This window comes from Manis pentadactyla, chromosome 10 (genome assembly GCF_030020395.1).
Source record: "Manis pentadactyla isolate mManPen7 chromosome 10, mManPen7.hap1, whole genome shotgun sequence".
Lineage (NCBI taxonomy): Eukaryota > Metazoa > Chordata > Mammalia > Pholidota > Manidae > Manis > Manis pentadactyla.
This window is the reverse complement of record NC_080028.1, coordinates 120,166,973-120,185,094: the sequence shown is the minus strand read 5'-3', so window position 1 is coordinate 120,185,094 and position 18,122 is coordinate 120,166,973. Positions and strand designations below refer to the sequence as shown.

At 48.3% G+C, this 18,122-nt stretch overlaps 1 protein-coding gene across 1 annotated transcript in view; it reads right to left on the bottom strand.

Annotated features, from left to right (window-relative positions):
• LOC118929734 (uncharacterized) overlaps positions 1–18,122 on the bottom strand; it is a 289,885-nt gene that overhangs the window by 234,395 nt on the left and 37,368 nt on the right. Inside the window, 8 exon segments of the mRNA XM_057488022.1 lie at positions 2,312–2,393; positions 2,639–2,796; positions 4,546–4,709; positions 6,094–6,185; positions 6,600–6,668; positions 6,670–6,783; positions 7,391–7,572; positions 8,187–8,342. Coding sequence (XP_057344005.1) covers positions 2,312–2,393; positions 2,639–2,796; positions 4,546–4,709; positions 6,094–6,185; positions 6,600–6,668; positions 6,670–6,783; positions 7,391–7,572; positions 8,187–8,342 — 1,017 coding nt within the window.

Sequence of the window (18,122 nt, the reverse complement as noted above, 5' to 3'; positions counted from 1 at the left end):
AGCAGTTAAAGAGAACGCTAATCACGAATGAGCTGGGTCAACAGTAAACCAGGACTCTCCAGGCAAGCTGGGACTTCAGGGTGCCCTACAACTACATGCCTAGTGGGGGTCACAGAAATAGAACTCTCTCCCCCATGCCAACCTTAAACCCCATAAACTTTGGGCTGAGTTGAACCCAGCTTGGCGGCTTTGAATTCCTGAGCCCGACTGCCTCAGTTTCCTCATCTCATATGGGCTTACTGAGAGGACGGAAGGACAGACCCAGCTCCAGGCCACCCATGGAACCCCCCCAGAACAGGCTTTGGAAAGTTCCAGAGCTCCAGCGGTTACATTACTGTGCCGGCTCTGAGGCAGCTAGAGCTGGAGTTTCTCTGAAGGCAAATGCTTGCAGGCTGCAGACAGCCCTCAGGAGAGCAGCAGAATGGTCTGTGGGAGGGGGAGGCCATTAGCACTTGCGCACTTAGCGAGCCGCCAGAGGAGGCTCCGGGGCTCCCGGGAGTTCTGAAAACGATGTATAGTCTCAGCAGTCAGGCAGCTGAGGCTTTAGGATGAAGCCGCTCTCCCCTGACACCTGCTTTTCTCCCCACCCAGGCAGGAACTGGCTGCAGGAGCGAAGAGGGTGTTTATGCAGCAAAAATCCCAGCCCCGGCTCCAGATTCTCAACTCCGGACATTTCTGAGAAGACACTAGAGACCAAGGCAGAATTATTGCCAAAGGCTCCCTGAGGGCCTGCTGGGCAGGACCCAGTCTAAAGCTGCCCTTTTTACCTTTCTGGGGAGTCACAGACTGTGGGAGCGTCAGATGGAACCTCTCAACTGTCTCCCCAGCATCGGGGACAGACACACAACCCACTGAGTCCCATCTCGGTGCCCCTGGTTATGAACTTTGAAAAGCACCTACTGAGAGAAAAATGGGCACAGTTTGTCCCAGGAATCCCACAGCTAAGAACTTACCCTGCAGAGAGAGGGGTGTTCGTGGCAGCAGATTTATAAGACTAAAAACTCAAGAGCCCTTCACTATGGAACTAGCTAAATAAATTGCATCCCGTTGGCTATTGGGTAGCCATTCAAAATACATGGGAGACATTTTTATTTTTAAAAAGGTAAGGGGAAAGTATATTCACACCTATTTGCTGATTGGAGGCGTAGATTATACCTGAGAGGTGGTCTCATAAAACTAACAGCAGCTTGGCTTTGAGGAGGGCTGGGAGACTTTCTAACTCCGTCCTCGTGCTGACCAGTCAAACTCTGCAATGATGGAAGCATTCTTGAAAAGTGGCTAGTACCACTGAGACCCGCACCTTTAATTTTCTGTAATTCTAATTCATTCCAATAGCCATGTGCGTGAGTGGCTTCCATATTGGCCACACAGTTCTGCATGCTTCCGTATCTTTTGAACTCTGGAACATCGCAATGTATTACCAATTTTTAAAAGCTAAATAAAACTTACATTTTTAAAGTTTGCCAAGATATATATTTTTAATTAAAAAAAAAAAGGTGTCAAGATTAGGGCATGGTCCTTCCACATAAACTCAAAAACTAAACTCAAAATGAAAAGGCTTTGCAAACCTGTAATGTCTGGGGTTGAACTGTGCCTCCCCAAAAGGTGGTGAAGTCCGAACCCCCAGTACCTGTCAGTGTGACATTTTGAAATAGGGTCTTCGCATATGATCAAGTGAAGATGAGGTCATTATACCTACTCCAGCATGACGGGTATCCTTATAAAAAGGGGAAGTTTGGACAGAGAGACCTACAGAGGGAAGGCTGTGCGAAGACACAGGGTGAAGACGCCGTCTACGGGCCGAAGGGTGCCTGAGGTTGCACGCTGGGGATCGCAGCCTGGAAAGATTGGCCCTCAGAGCCGCAGGCGGACCCAGCCCCTGACGACACCCTGACCTGGGACTTCTGGCCTCCAGCTCGGTGAGCAGAATTTCTGTTGTTTAAGCCACCCAGTCTGGGGTACTTTGTTCGGCAGCCTTGGGAGACTAATGGAGATTTCTTTTGGAAATTAGGGGAGGGACATGCTTTAACCTGCCAGTTTATGCCTTTCCCTACTCGGAATTTTTTTAAGTATGTTCCTGGTGTCACAGATATTAATTTTTGACATCAATGGTGGGGAGATTTGGGTCCATTTTTTCTTCTGTATACATTTCTGAGCACCAAGAAGTCACAGATGTTATTGGGAGGGGAAGGGGGAAAACTCCACACCAAAGGAAATGGGGGCTATTCAGCAGGGCCTCTGGGAGCGGGGTCAGAAATGCCCAGGGAGGTGGCAGGTGCTGGCACAGGAGGGCTGAGGATGTGGAGCAAACCTTGATGTAGTGGACGTCCCTGCCATCCGGGATCAGTGCCAGGTGACCCGCACGGGCATTCAGGAGGGTCTCGATCTTTCCGGGGGACAAAACCAGAGTTTAGGGGCCAGGGTTCCACATCCGGGCTCTGCACCTGCATTCGCCAGGCGACAACACCCTGCCGGTTTTCTACCCTCTGGGCCTGGCTCCTTGCCCAAGAACCGGGGCAGGACTCAGCGCGGCCTCGGAAGGCTGCCGGCGGAGCCACGAGGGGGCACGCTGCAGGCGCCCGGCCCTGGGCCTGGCCGCGGCGAGGGCACAGCGACCAGGGAGGAGCGCTGTCGTTACTCCAGCTCAATTTTCTTCCTGGGATGGGGCAGCTGCAGCCGGGACTCCCCCTGGGGCGAGCGGTAGCGGACATTCACCCCGACGTCCCTGGGCACTTGTGACTTGGGCGTGCCCATGAAGATGGGGGCTGAGGCTTATCGGGGGAGCCAGCTGTCCTTCTGGAAAAACAGCAGAGTCCTCAAGATCGAAAACCCCATCCCAGTCCTGAGCATCACCCCCTCTTCCCGGAAGAAAATCCTCATTCCCACCGTTCAACGATTTGAGCTCTTAAGCTCATCCTTGCCCAGGAATTGGGGGGATCTAAAATAGTATCTGGAGAAGAGCAAAGCCCGCAGGGCAACTCGGGACCACGTACACGGGGTCTCGTTTTGCTGGGCAGATAGCCAGGGGAGAAGCGCGGTGCGGCGCACACCGCTGGCGCCCAGCCCAGAGCCCCTCAGGCCCCTTCACTAGCTCTGTGCACCCACCTCCCAGCTTTTACACACTTTGCCGTTCCCGCCCGGCACCCGGGACCTCGGGACACTGCCCTCCCCCAGTGCTTCCACAGGAGTAAAGATGACCCCAGCGCCTCGCCTCCGGGGAACCGAACTCGGGTGTAACTCAGGCTCCAGGGCTCCCCCCGCCCGCATCAGGCTGAGGCGCCCCCTGCATCTGACGCACACCCGGGCTTCTTCCCTGGCCCTGTCCTAACCTCTGTGCTCTCTTAGTAGGTCCTCCTGGAGACTTTCCTTAGTCAGTCGCTTTTACCCAAATCCTTGGCTCGGGTCTGCTTCTGGAAAAATGAAGCATAGACACAAGCCCCGTTTAAGACCCTGAATTGATGAACATTCATTCACCACCAAGGAACGTCCATTCTGCGTGTGTGATCGTAGCACAGGGAATGCAGTGGGGTTGGGATACTCGAGGTCCTGCCTCTCGGTGCCTCCATGCTGCAGGGGAAGGCACGGGACCACCGGCAGAGTCGGTAAGAGGGCGCCGGTGATGGGTGCTCTGCGGACAGACTTGGTGGGTGAGGGGCGCCGACAGGGGCACAGCTCCACACAGGGTGGTCAGGGAGGGCTGCCTCCGAGGAGGGGGCGTTTGAAGAGACTTGAAGGAGGGGGTCAAGCAGATGCCTGGGAGAGCGTTCCAGGCAGAGGGATCAGTGAGTGCAAAGGCCCCAGGGCAGCAATGCACTTGGCATAAAAACAGGAGGTCAGAGTGTTTGGAGAGCTGTGAGCCTGGTAAGGAGTCAGGGAAATGGTGGGGAGAGGCCGGCAGGGCAGGATCGCTGAGGCCTGTCGGTCAGGGCGTCTGGCTCCTGCTCTGACCGTGAGAGGAGGCACTGCAGAGTTCTGAGCAGCGAGGGACACGGTCCTTTCAGGACTGCGGAGGTGGGTCTGGTTGCTGGTAGAGAACAGATGGTAAGGAGGTAAGACTGGGAACCGGAAGATCAGACGGGGGGCTGTTGAGTGGCCATTCTACGCCAGCTGCTAGGGACACAGGGGTGAGAAAAACAGGCCCTGAATTTGTTCCAGGAACTCAGTGACTAGTGGGGAAGACAGGTATTAACCAGCCAGCTTCAGTAACAAACATAAAAGTGATCTGAGGGGAAGGAACATGGTCCCATTAGAGCAAGTAACAAGACAGTATGACCACATTGGAGTAATCAGGGCAGGATTCACTGAGGAGGTGATCCCTAAAGTGAGACATGAAGACTGATTGAGCGTTAACAGTTCATAGGGACAGAGACAGAGGATCAGCAGGTGCAAGGGTCCTGCAGCAGGAAGGAGGCTGCAGCAGGACCAGCCGAGCCCAGCAGCTCCTGAGAGCCCCGTGTCCTTAGGATCTTGGAGGAGAAGACCTAGGGAGACCCACCCCCTGCCTGGGAAGGAAGGGACCATTCCAGAGGGTTCCACAGGGCTCACCTGAGGGTGGAAGGTATAGGCAGCTTCCAGGAGATACTGATGGAGCCCCCGGTCCTGTTTCTTCAATGTCACGGCCACGAACATAGGCACCGAGAGCAGGTAGGGCTGACCCGGTGCCGGCCAGGTCACCTCAGTGCACAGCCGCCAGCCCCAGGTGCAGGACTCTGTGGAGAAAGGTGAGTGGGTAGCGCTGGTCAGGAGGAGCCACAGGGCTCCAGGTGGGGGCCCACGGCTGCTCATGGCGGCGACCAAAGAGCATCTCTATTTCCTTCTGAGAAATAATCTTGTGTAGATCGTATGAGGCAGTTCCGTGTAGACCGGGCTTTCTCAACCTTGGCACTGACATATTGGGCTGGATAATTCTGCACTGTGGGGCTGTCCCGTACATTCTAGGGTGTTGAGCAGCAACTCTGGACTCTACCCACTAGATGCCAGTAGCACCCCCAAGGCCAGTCATGACTACCAAAAATGTCTGCAGACATTGCCACTTGTCCTGTGGAGACAAAACTGCCCCTGGTTGAGGACCCCTGATGGCGACTTTAAAAGTATGGGGCAGTACCGTGTAGAACACAGGCTCCTGGGTCCAAATTCAAGCTCTGCCACTTCCCCGCTGGGTGACCTTGGGCAAATTACTTAACATCTCTGTGCTTGGTGTTTCTCACCTGCAAACGGGAACTGGCAGCAGTTCCTGCCTCGAGGTATAGCTCTGAGAATCAGCAGGTCAGAAGGGTTCCAGACAGTGCCTAGCCTGACATAGTAAATTCCTTTAAATAGGCCCCTTCCCTGCCTTATTCAAAATACAACACCAAGACCTGTGTTGCCATGGTCTAAGATGACAGCTACAAGAGTTTTTGCTCTTTATCCTTTTTCAGTTTTATTGCCTTTTTCACCTGATGGTCTTATCGAGGAATTCTCATGTTATTAAAACACCTCCTTCATTACAGGGTTTAAAAGTTACAGGATATCTCAACCATTTACTAAGCCAGGAGTTGGAAAACTTGGTAAATGGCTGAGAGAAAGTATTTCCGGCTTTGCTGCTCACGTGATGTGTCGTAACTACACGACTGCGATGTTGTGGGACCACGGCAGCCACAGGCGATGGGTAAACAAGTGGGTGTGGCCATGTACCAAGCTATTTCTGGGCACTGAAATACGAGTCTTACAAATCTTCCCCATGTGAAATATTCTTCTCTTGATCACTTTTCAACCATCTGAAAATGAAAAAACCCTATCTTAGCAGCTCCCAGCCCTTGTCATGAGCCATTTGCCTACTGCTGCATATTTGAATTGCTTCCTGTTTTTTGCTCTTGTAAATAATGATGCGGTGAACATCTCTGTGGCGGGGAAGGGGGGAGCATTGTAATTTGGTTCATTTTTATTAGGGTGGAATGCTAGAAGCAAAATTGATGAGTTAAGGGGTTTCAAGCTTCCAGGGCAGAAGAGCAACTCTGGAATTTGGAGCTGGCCTCACGCCCCTCAGGGCCACCCCCTCCCCCCCAAACCCAGCCCATCCTGGGACGGCAATGCCCCTGGGGCCCAGCTGCCTGCCCTCCTTGTTGGTACAGGATGGGGCCTCAGAAGGGCTGCGAACGTGATTGAGGGTCCTCACGCCATCCCCAGGGACAAGATACAGCTTAGAGCTGGGTGGAGAAAGAGGGAAGTCCCAGAGAAGTCATTTTCATTCATTCATTGGACAAACACTTGAGAGAGACACACACACACATACATACATACACGGACAATTCCAGGGGACACTCACGGATACACCCCACTCACTGGCACGCACACACATGATCATACAGGCACACACCCTCACAAAGCGGCCCACACACTCATTCCTACACGGACTCACGGGAACACCCTTACACATACACATGCTCATGGGACACACACAGACACATGTGGTCAGACACACATGCTCACAGGCACGGGTGATCATGCACACACATTCCCACGTGCTCACACATACACACAGTCACAGACGCACACACGAGCCCACGCCCACCCTCTCTCACATGCTCACTGGCCCCCTCTCACTGACGTAGGCAGCCCACCCTGAGCTGAGCGGCTCCACGGCCTCCTCAGGCACGTTCAGAAGCATCTGAAGTCCCGGCCCTTCCTTGCTGCATCCCACCATCCAGGCTGAAGGTGCCATGGGCACCAGGCTCCCACCTCAGCCCAGCCTGCCCCAGAGCACCCACCGTGCCCATCTGTGCTGGGATATGGAGCAGGGCGCTCAGGGAGAGTCACATGCTGGCCGTGTCCCACAGGCCCCAGGCGGCCTCAAGCCCCACACAATCCACCTACCCCCCCGGCGGTTCTCTGCAGTTCTGAGCCAGAGCAGCTCTCCACCACAGCCATTGCTGACCGCGTGCCCCACATGAATCAAGTTCTCCACCCATCGTCCTAACAGTCCCCGCCATCACCAGGCCCAGACTGCATTAGAAACTGAGGCTCAGAGAGGGGAGACCACCTGCTCGGGTCCCATGGCTGGGATGCGGGACAGCCAAGACGGGAACCCCGGCTTCTGAGCCCAAGTCCAAGTGTTCGCACCAAAGGGCCACCAGCATAGGACACCCAGGTGCCCCCATCGGAACACGGCAGAGGGAAGAACACAGGCTGCGCAAACCCGAGCCCATGACTTCACCTCGCTGAGCCTCCGTGTCCTCACCTGTAAAGTGGGCGTAACCGCCCAGGATCTCCAGTCTCTTGGCACCAAAAGTAACAACAGTAGCTGCTACGATAGGGGTCTGCAGAGCAGGGAGCCCCTGTAGCCCATGCGGACACCCCACCCCTCTGCAGCCTCCCCCACCCCTCCCCTCCCCCGCGAGGAGCAAGCTATCTGGGCCTGACGTGACCATTCACAGAGAAATCCAAGTGCTGCCGGAGGTCTGCGGCCCCTCGGACCCGGATGCTGACGGCGGCTGAGGCATTCGGGGTCAGCCGGGCAGGAAGGCCGGACACCGTGGGAAAGGTGAGCTCCTCCCCGGCCAGGCTCAGCCTCCGGCTCACCTGTGCCTCCTGCCCCTGCAGCCACAGAGCCAGAGCGGTGCCCATGACAGCCCCAGGTGTGGGCCGGGCGTGCACCGAGATTCACGACCTCGCTTACTCCTCACACAACCAGAGTGGGAGAGTGGGGCACTATTACCCCCAGCTTCCAGATGAGAAGACTGAGCCCACAAACAGATAAAATAACCCGGCCGAACCCAAGGAGGTAGAAACATACAGAGCTTGGATTCGAACCCAGACAGTCTGCTGTGGGGAAAGGTCAGAGGTCAGGGGCCCCGGGTCAGCCAGGTAAGCAGGGGTGTGAGCCCCGCCCATAGTACAGAGCACATAGTATGTGCCAGGCACATTCTAAACACTGTTGCGTTTTTACTGCCCTAACTCATTTGATACAACAGCCCTATGAGGTATCTGCTGCTATTACACCATCCCCATTTCACAGACGCAGAAACTGAGGCCAAGACAGGTCAAACAACACTCCCAAGGAGGTAAGTGGTGGAGCTGTGATTTGGACTTGGGCAGTCTGGCCCCAAGTGCCACAGTCTTAAATCCCAAAGTACTTGAGTACTTGCCCCAAAGCCTCAAAGGAAATGCCATGGGGTCAGCAGGACAAGGAGGGGCCAAGCCCGAGGTACCTTCAGAAGCTCGGCCGCAAGCTCGGCCAGGTTCAGGGACCGGTGCTTCACGTGGTTCTGCATCGCCCTGCAGTTCACAGTGCTTAGCTCATTCCCAAACACCTTCACGCTCAGCTCACACCACAGCACCCGCTGTGCCCTGTGCCTCCGGCCCACCTGATGGAGAACCCAGGCTGGTGACCAGGGACCAGGTGTGGCGCCTGGACTTGAGGGGGTGAAGGGGCAGCTGGAGAGAAAGGCCAAGGGTTTGTGGGGTCCAGAACAGGGCTTGCACAATGCAGGGCCTGCAGGCAGAACCCACAACTGTGTTTTCTTTGACCTGCACAGTACCACCCAATGCCCAGTGAGGTGTGTGTGTCAGGGGGTGAGTTTAATCATATTTTTACTGCAGAATAGCTTTAGATTTACAGAAAAGTTACAAAGAGGGTACAGAGAGCTCCCAAATACTCCTCACTGTTTCCACCTTAGATCACCAGGGTGAACGGCGAAAACTAAGCAACCAACACTGCCATGTTACTATCGACTCAACTCCGGACTTTACTCCAATTTCACTGACTTTTCCATTCAGGTCCTCTTGCTATTCCAGGGTCCAACCCAGGCTCCCACTTTGCATTTGGTTGTCACGTCTCTTCCGTCTCCTCTGGGCTGTCACACTTTCTCGGTCTTTGTTTTTCACACAGTGTGTATCTTGTTTGATTGTATTTGTTTCCAACATTTAAACATTAGGAGATTACATATAAAATTTGTATCTCCAGCTTCTCCAAAAAGAGAAGTACTGGCCTGCCAACCCCCGCCCACAACAGGGGCAATAAGTGGCCGGAGCTAAACAGCGGCTGCCACTTATAACTGGGGTGTGTGCTTCTGTCTGCCACAGTCCCCACCACTCTCTATTGTCTCTCCAACACAAAGGTCAAGTATTGTTGCCATTATCACTGTGGTTCTGCAAAACATATCTTCAGATGTGAGTCTCTATCAAGAGTGAGAAAATGACAGACCAAAGGGATGCACCGCATCCTCCTCCCTCATTCAAGTTTTTTGCTGGCTGCAGTCTGAGAAGTTTCAAGGGCAGAGACCATGTCTTGATCATCTTTGTGTTCCTGGGTCCTAGTTTCACGCTTGGCATTTGGTAATTGTGTGAACACGTAAACAAATACCCCAGCCACCCTCTCTGGTCACCATCAGAGGCACATGGCAGTGGGCAATGACATTTTACAAGTGCAAAAAGGTGCCAACAACCAAAACGTCCACCAGTGAGAGAATGGTCATGTAGAGTATGGCCCCACCTGCAGAATGAGTATTAAAATATAGGCTTACAGAAAGTTTTCAATATGAAGTGAACAAGGAAATTACACATACACATACCCTGTGACCCAGCAATTCCTCACCTAGATATATATCCAACAGAAATGTGCAAATACATTCACCAAAAACATACTCAGGAACGCTCATTGCACCATCTGTAATAAGCCAGGAGCTGGAAACTACCCCAAAGTCCATCAAAAGCAGAATGGATAAAGAAAAACAGTGGTATGTCCATACCGTGGACCATGATACAGCAAGGAGAATGAACAAACTGTAAGTAGTCACGGCAACATGGACGGATCTCACAAACAGGACTGGAAGCAATAGAAGCCAGACACAGAAATAGAGGACATAAATAACATTATTCACACTCGCCAAAAGGTGGAAGCAAACCACATGTCCATCCGTGGACAGACATAATGTGATCCACCCATACAGTGGAATAGTATTCACCCCTAAGAAGGAATGAAGTGCTGACACATGCTGCATGGATGAACCTCAAAACATGACACTAAGTGAAAGAAGCCAGACACAACTGGCCTCCTATTGTAGGATGCCATTTATATGAAACTTCCAGAAGAGGTAAATCCGCAGAGACAGAAAGCAGCTTCATGGCTGCCAGGGGTCAGGGAAAGGCGGGTGGAGAGAGGAGAATGGGGATGATGGCTAATGGGTATGGGTCTCCTTTGGGGGGATGATGGAAATGTTCTGGAATTAGATAGAGGTGGTAGCCACACAACTTTGTGAATGTATTAAATCCGGCTAAAGTGTATGCTTTAAGATCGTTAGTTTCGTTATGTGAATTTCAGCTCTTTTTTTAAGGCTACATGGTGAATGAGTCCACTTATAGAAAACTGACAAAAGGGACTGGATGTGACTTCTGCTGCAAAACCGATTGGAGTGACAGGGACTGGATTCACCTTCCCATGTGGAGCAACTGGAAAAGCAGATGAAATAGATTAAACTGTAGCTCCCAAAACATCAGGCAACGTGAGACAATGAATGTAAAGGGATGAGAAATAAGCGAGGCAAACCCCAGCTTACTGCCTGGCAGTCAGGACCTAGGTGCAGGGAGGGGCCTGGGGAGCAAGCAAGAATCCCCGAGTTGGAGGGCTATGAGTCCAGGGAGACCACAGTGGCTGGACGTCACAGGGCTGAGTGCAGGAGTGGGAAAACCTCTGCACAGAAAGAACTCTGGAGACCTACAGAGGGTCCCAAGAAAATCTCTCTGACATTACACTAGACAAAGGTTTCTTAGATATAACACCCAAAGCACTGTGCATATCAAGAACTTCTTCTCTTCAAAAGACACTGTGAAGAAAGTGAAGGAGCACACCATTCCCAAAACTCAGTAATAAGAAAGCAATCCAAGTCTTAAAATGGACAACATATTTGAACATACGCTACACCAAAGAAGACATGTGGATGATAAACAAGCACACAAAAAAATTGCTCAACATTAGCCATTAGGAAAATGTGCATTAAAGCCACAAGATACTACTACACATGATTAGAATGGCAAAAATTAAAAAGTCTAATTCTACCAAGTGTTGGTAAGGATGTGAGGGAACTAGAACTCTCATACGGCTGGTGGGAATGCAAAACAGTACAACCACTTTAGAAAACAGTCTAACAATATCTTAAAAATGTAAACATAGGGGCGGAAGATGGCAGCGTGAGTAGAGCAGCGGAAATCTCCTCCCAAAACCACATATATCTATGAAAATATAACAAAGACAACCCTTCCTAGAATAAAGACCAGAGGACACAGGACAATATCCAGACCATATCCGCACCTGAGAGAACCCAGCGCCTCGCGAAGGGGGTAAGATACAAGCCCCGGACCCGCGGGAGCCGAGCGCCCCTCCCCCCCAGCTCCCGGCGGGAGAAGAGCAGGCAGAGCGGGAGGGAGACGGAGCCCAGGGCTGCCGAACACCCAGCCCCAGCCATCCGGGCCAGAGTGCAGGGCGCTCGATACTAGGAAAACAGGGCAGCAAGAACAGTGAGCGGGCACTGGAGGCTGGGCGACAGAGGACATAAGAAAAGCACGCGACTATTTTTTTTTGCTTTTTTGCTGTTTTGTTTTGGCGAGCGCTTTTTGGAAGTCTTAAAGGGACAGGGCGGGTCACTTAATCCAGAGGTAGGGAGTCCGGGGATCTCTGGGCACCCTAACCCCTGGGCTGCAGGGAGCAGGGAGGCCCCTTACGGGGATAAATAGCCCCCCAGCAGCTCCTGCTCCAACGCGACTCCACCATCTTGGAGTAGCTGCCCGAGCCAGGCCACGCCCACAGGAACAGCGGAGATTAACTCCATAGCAGCCGGGCAGGAAGCAGAAACCCTGTCTGCGCGCAGCTGCGCAGCACAAGCCGCTAGAGGTCGCTGTTCTCCCAGGAGAGGAGGGCCACAAACCAACAAGAAAGGAAGTCCTTCCAGCCGTCACTCGTCCCAGCTCTGCAGACTATTCCTATCACCATGAAAAGGCAAAGCTACAGGCAGACAAAGATCACAGAGACAACACCGGAGAAGGAGACAGACCTAACCAGTCTTCCTGACAAAGAATTCAAAATAAGAATCATAAACATGCCGAAAGAGATGCAGAGAAATACGCAAGAGAAATGGGATGAAGTCCGGAGGGAGATCACAGATGCCAGAAAGGAGATTGCAGAAATGAAACAAACTCTGGAAGGGTTTATAAGCAGAATGGATAGGATGCAAGAGGCCATTGATGGAATTGAAATCAGAGAACAGGAACGCATAGAAGCTGACATAGAGAGAGACAAAAGGATCTCCAGGAATGAAACAATATTAAGAGAACTGTGTGACCAATCCAAAAGGAACAATATCCGTATTATAGGGGTCCCAGAAGAAGAAGAGAGAGGAAAAGAGATGGAAAGTATCTTAGAAGAAATAATTGCTGAAAACTTCCCCACACTGGGGGAGGAAATAATCGAACAGACCACGGAAATACACAGAACCCCCAACAGAAAGGACCCAAGAAGGACAACACCAAGACATATAATAATTAAGATGGCAAAGATCAAGGACAAGGAAAGAGTTTTAAAGGCGGCTAGAGAGAAAAAGGTCACCTATAAAGGGAAACCCATCAGGCTAACATCAGACTTCTCGACAGAAACCCTACAGGCCAGAAGAGAATGGCATCATATATTTAATACAATGAAACAGAAGGGCCTTGAACCAAGGATACTGTATCCAGCATGACTATCATTCAAATATGACGGTGGGATGAAACAATTCCCAGACAAACAAAAGCTGAGGGAATTTGATTTCCACAAACCACCTCTACAGAACATCTTACAGGAACTGCTCTAGATGGGAGCACTCCTAGAAAGAGCACAGCACAAAACATCCAACATATGAAGAATCGAGGAGGAGGAATAAGAAGGGAGAGAAGAAAAGAATCTCCAGACAGTGTATAAAACAGCTCAATAAGCGAGCTAAGTTAGGCTGTAAGGTACTAAAGAAGCTAACCCTGAACCTTTGGTAACCACGAATTTAAAGCCTGCAATGGCAATAAGTACATATCTTTCAATAGTCACCCTAAATGTTAATGGACTGAATGCACCAATCAAAAGACACAGAGTAATAGAATGGATAAAAAAGCAAGACCCATCTATATGCTGCTTACAAGAAACTCACCTCAAACCCAAAGACATGTACAGAGTAAAAGTCAAGGGATGGAAAAACATATTTCAAGGAAACAACAGCGAGAAGAAAGCAGGGGTTGCAGTACTAATATCAGACAAATAGACTTCAAAACAAAGAAAGTAACAAGAGATAAAGAAGGACACTACATAATGATAAAGGGATCAGTCAAACAAGAGGATATAACCATTCTAAATATATATGCACCCAACACAGGAGCACCAGCATATGTGAAACAAATACTAACAGAACTAAAGGGGGATATAGACTGCAATGCATTCATTCTAGGAGACTTCAACACACCACTCACCCCAAAGGATAGATCCACCGGGCAGAAAATAAGTAAGGACATGGAAGCACTGAACAACACAGTAGAGCAGATGGACCTAATAGACATCTATAGAACTCTACATCCAAAAGCAGCGGGATATACATTCTTCTCAAGTGCACATGGAACATTCTCCAGAATAGACCACATACTAGGCCACAAAAAGAGCCTCAGAAAATTCCAAAAGATTGAAATCCTACCAACCAACTTTTCAGACCACAAAGGCATAAAACAGAAATAAACTGTACAAAGAAAGCAAAGACGCTCACAAACACATGGAGGCTTAACAACACGCTCCTAAATAATCAATGGATCAACGACCAAATCAAAATGGAGATCCAGCAATATATGGAAACAAATGACAACAACAACACTAAGCCCCAACTTCTGTGGGACACAGCAAAAGCAGTCTTAAGAGGAAAGTATATAGCAATCCAAACATATTTAAAAAAGGAAGAGCAATCCCAAATGAATGGTCTAATGTCACAATTATCAAAATTGGAAAAAGAAGAACAAATGAGGCCTAAGGTCAGCAGAAGGAGGGACATAATAAAGATCAGAGAAGAAATAAATAAAATTGAGAAGAATAAAACAATAGCAAAAATCAATGAAACCAAGAGTTGGTTCTTCGAGAAAATAAACAAAATAGATAAGCCTCTAGCCAGACTTATTAAGAAGAAAAGAGAGTCAACACAAATCAACAGTATCAGAAATGAGAAAGGAAAAATCACGACGGACCCCACAGAAATACAAAGAATTATTAGAGAATACTATGAAAACCTATATGCTAACAAGCTGGGAAACCTAGGAGAAATGGATAACTTCCTAGAAAAATATAACCTTCCAAGATTGACCCAGGAAGAAACAGAAAATCTAAACAGACCAATTACAAGCAACGAAATTGAAGCGGTAATCAAAAAACTACCAAAGAACAAAACCCCCGGGCCAGATGGATTTACCTCGGAATTTTATCAGACATACAGGGAAGACATAATACCCATTCTCCTTAAAGTTTTCCAAGAAATAGAAGAGGAGGGGATACTCCCAAACTCATTCTATGAAGCCAACATCACCCTAATACCAAAACCAGGCAAAGACCCCACCAAAAAAGAAAACTACAGACCAATATCCCTGATGAACGTAGACGCAAAAATACTCAACAAAATATTAGCAAACCGAATTCAAAAATACATCAAAAGGATCATACACCGTGACCAAGTGGGATTCATCCCAGGGATGCAAGGATGGTACAACATTCGAAAGTCCATCAACATCATCCACCACATCAACAAAAAGAAAGACAAAAACCACATGATCATCTCCACAGATGCTGAAAAAGCATTTGACAAAGTTCAACATCCATTCATGATAAAAACTCTCAGCAAAATGGGAATAGAGGGCAAGTACCTCAACATAATAAAGGCCATATATGATAAACCCACAGCCAACATCATACTGAACAGCGAGAAGCTGAAAGCTTTTCCTCTGAGATCGGGAACTAGACAGGGATGCCCACTCTCCCCACTGTTATTCAACATAGTACTGGAGGTCCTATCCACGGCAATCAGACAAAATAAAGAAATACAAGGAATCCAGATTGGTAAAGAAGAAGTTAAACTGTCACTATTTGCAGATGACATGATACTGTACATAAAAAACCCTAAAGACTCCACCCCAAAACTACAAGAACTGATATCGGAATACAGCAAAGTTGCAGGATACAAAATCAGCACACAGAAATCTGTGGCTTTCCTATATACTAACAATGAACCAACAGAAAGAGAAATCAGGAAAACAACTCCATTCACAATTGCATCAAAAAAATTAAAATACCTAGGAACAACTCAACCAAAGAAGTGAAAGACTTATACTCTGAAAACTACAAGTCACTCTTAAGAGAAATTAAAGGGGACACTAACAGATGGAAACTCATCCCATGCTCGTGGCTAGGAAGAATTAATATCGTCAAAATGGCCATCCTGCCCAAAGCAATATACAGATTTGATGCAATCCCTATGAAACTACCAGCAACATTCTTCAATGAACTGGAACAAATAATTCAAAAATTCATATGGAAACACCAAAGACCCCGAATAGCCAAAGCAATCCTGAGAAAGAAGAATAAAGTAGGGGGGATCTCACTCCCCAACTTCAAGCTCTACTATAAAGCCATAGTAATCAAGACAATTTGGTACTGGCACAAGAGCAGAGCCACAGACCAATGGAACAGACTAGAGAATCCAGATATTAACCCAGACATATATGGTCAATTAATATTTGATAAAGGAGCCATGGACATACAATGGTGAAATGACAGTCTCTTCAACAGATGGTGCTGGCAAAACTGGACAACTACATGTAGGAGAATGAAACTGGACCATTGTCTAACCCCATATACAAAAGTAAACTCAAAATGGATCAAAGACCTGAATGTAAGTCATGAAACCATTAAACTCTTGGAAGAAAACATAGGCAAAAACCTCTTAGACATAAACATGAGTGACCTCTTCTTGAACATATCTCCCCGGGCAAGGAAAACAACAGCAAAAATGAACAAGTGGGACTATATTAAGCTGAAAAGCTTCTGTACAGCAAAAGACACCATCAAAAGAACAAAAAGGAACCCTACAGTATGGGAGAATATATTTAAAAATGACACATCCGATAAAGGCTTGACGTCCAGAATATATAAAGAGCTCATATGCCTCAACAAACAAAAAACAAATAACCCAATTAAAAAATGGGCAGAGGAACTGAACAGACAGTTCTCCAAAAAAGAAATACAGATGGCCAACAGGCACATGAAAAGATGCTCCACATCACTAATTATCAGAGAAATGCAAATTAAAACTACAATGAGGTATCACCTCACACCAGTAAGGATGGCTGCCATCCAAAAGACAAACAACAACAAATGTTGGCGAGGCTGTGGAGAAAGGGGAACCCTCCTACACTGCTGGTGGGAATGTAAGTTAGTTCAACCATTGTGGAAAGCAGTATGGAGGTACATCAAGATGCTCAAAACAGACCTACCATTTGACCCAGGAATTGCACTCCTAGGAATTTACCCTAAGAATGCAGCAATCAAGTATGAGAAAGATCAGTGCACCCCTATGTTTATTGCAGCACTATTTACAGTAGCCAAGAATTGGAAGCAACCTAAATGTCCATCGATAGATGAATGGATAAAGAAGATGTGGTACATATACACAATGGAATACTACTCAGCCAGAAGAAAAGGGCAAATCCAACCATTTGCAGCAACATGGATGGAGCTGGAGGGTATTATGCTCAGTGAAACAAGCCAAGTGGAGAAAGAGAAATACCAAATGATTTCACTTATCTGTGGAATATAAGAACAAAGGAAAAACTGAAGGAACAAAACAGTAGCAGAATCACAGAACTCAAGAATGGACTAACAGGTACCAAAGGGAAAGGGACTGGGGAGGATCGGTGGGTAGGGAGGGATAAGGGTGGGGAGAAGTAGGGGGGTATTAAGATTAACATGCATGGGGGGGTAGGAGAAAAGGGAGGGCTGTACAACACAGAGAAGGCAAGTAGTGATTCTACAACATTTTGCAATGCTGATGGACAGTGACTGTAAAGGGGTTTATAGGGGGACCTGGTATAGGGGAGAGCCTAGTAAACAGAATATTCGTCATGTAAGTGTAGATTAGTGATACAAAAAAAAAAAAAAAGGGCAGTTCCTGTGTGGTAACCTCCAACGAGTTCTACACAAGGGTATAAAGGGCATATAAAAGTGTAGGCAAAGGGTCTGTTTGTGTTTATACAGAGGATCAAAGCCTAATTGGGCTACCCCGAAAATGAACTAAGATACGATATGAAAAAGAACTTCCAACATCTGCACTCTCTGGAAGACTCATGCCAGAAGATGATCATCAAAAAACCCCAACAATGATCCACGCACTGCTACAGCTGTAGCTGCACTCATCCCACCAGCTCCTGGACTTGCCATGGGAATGAGGAAGGAGATATCTAATCTGGCCTGTGCATACAGTAAAATAACAAATTTGACTGGATCTATACTGTTGGAACTCAACCAAGAATTAGGAGAAGTGCAAATTGTAGCGCTCCAAAATCTTACAACTACAGACTATTTACTGTTAAAAGAACATAAGGGATGTGAACATTCCCCAGGAATGGGTTGTTTTAATTTGTCTGATTTCTCTCAGACTGTTCAAGTTCAGTTGGACAATATCCACCATATCACAGATAAGTTTTCACAAATGCCTAGGGTGCCTAACTGGTTTTCTTGGTTTCACTGGAGATGGCTGGTAATTACAGATATGCTTTGGTTATGTAACTATACTCCTATTATGTTAATGTGTGTGTGCAATTTAAGTAGTAGCTTAAAATCTATACATGCTGAAGTTACTCTACAAGAAGACATGTCAAAGAAATAATCAATCTTCCCATGTTTTCTGCCGCCTGCTACTTCTATAGCTTTTCTTCTTCCTTCCTAATTACAACCCTTAAATAGAATTCGTGCCTCATATCAAATTAACCGAGTATCATAATTCTTCCAAGTGGTAAAGATACCTCAAGACAAATGCTGGGCATAGAAGCCACAGGGCATAAATATGCAAAGAAGTAAAAAGCTAACCTTTTCAAACAATAAGGCT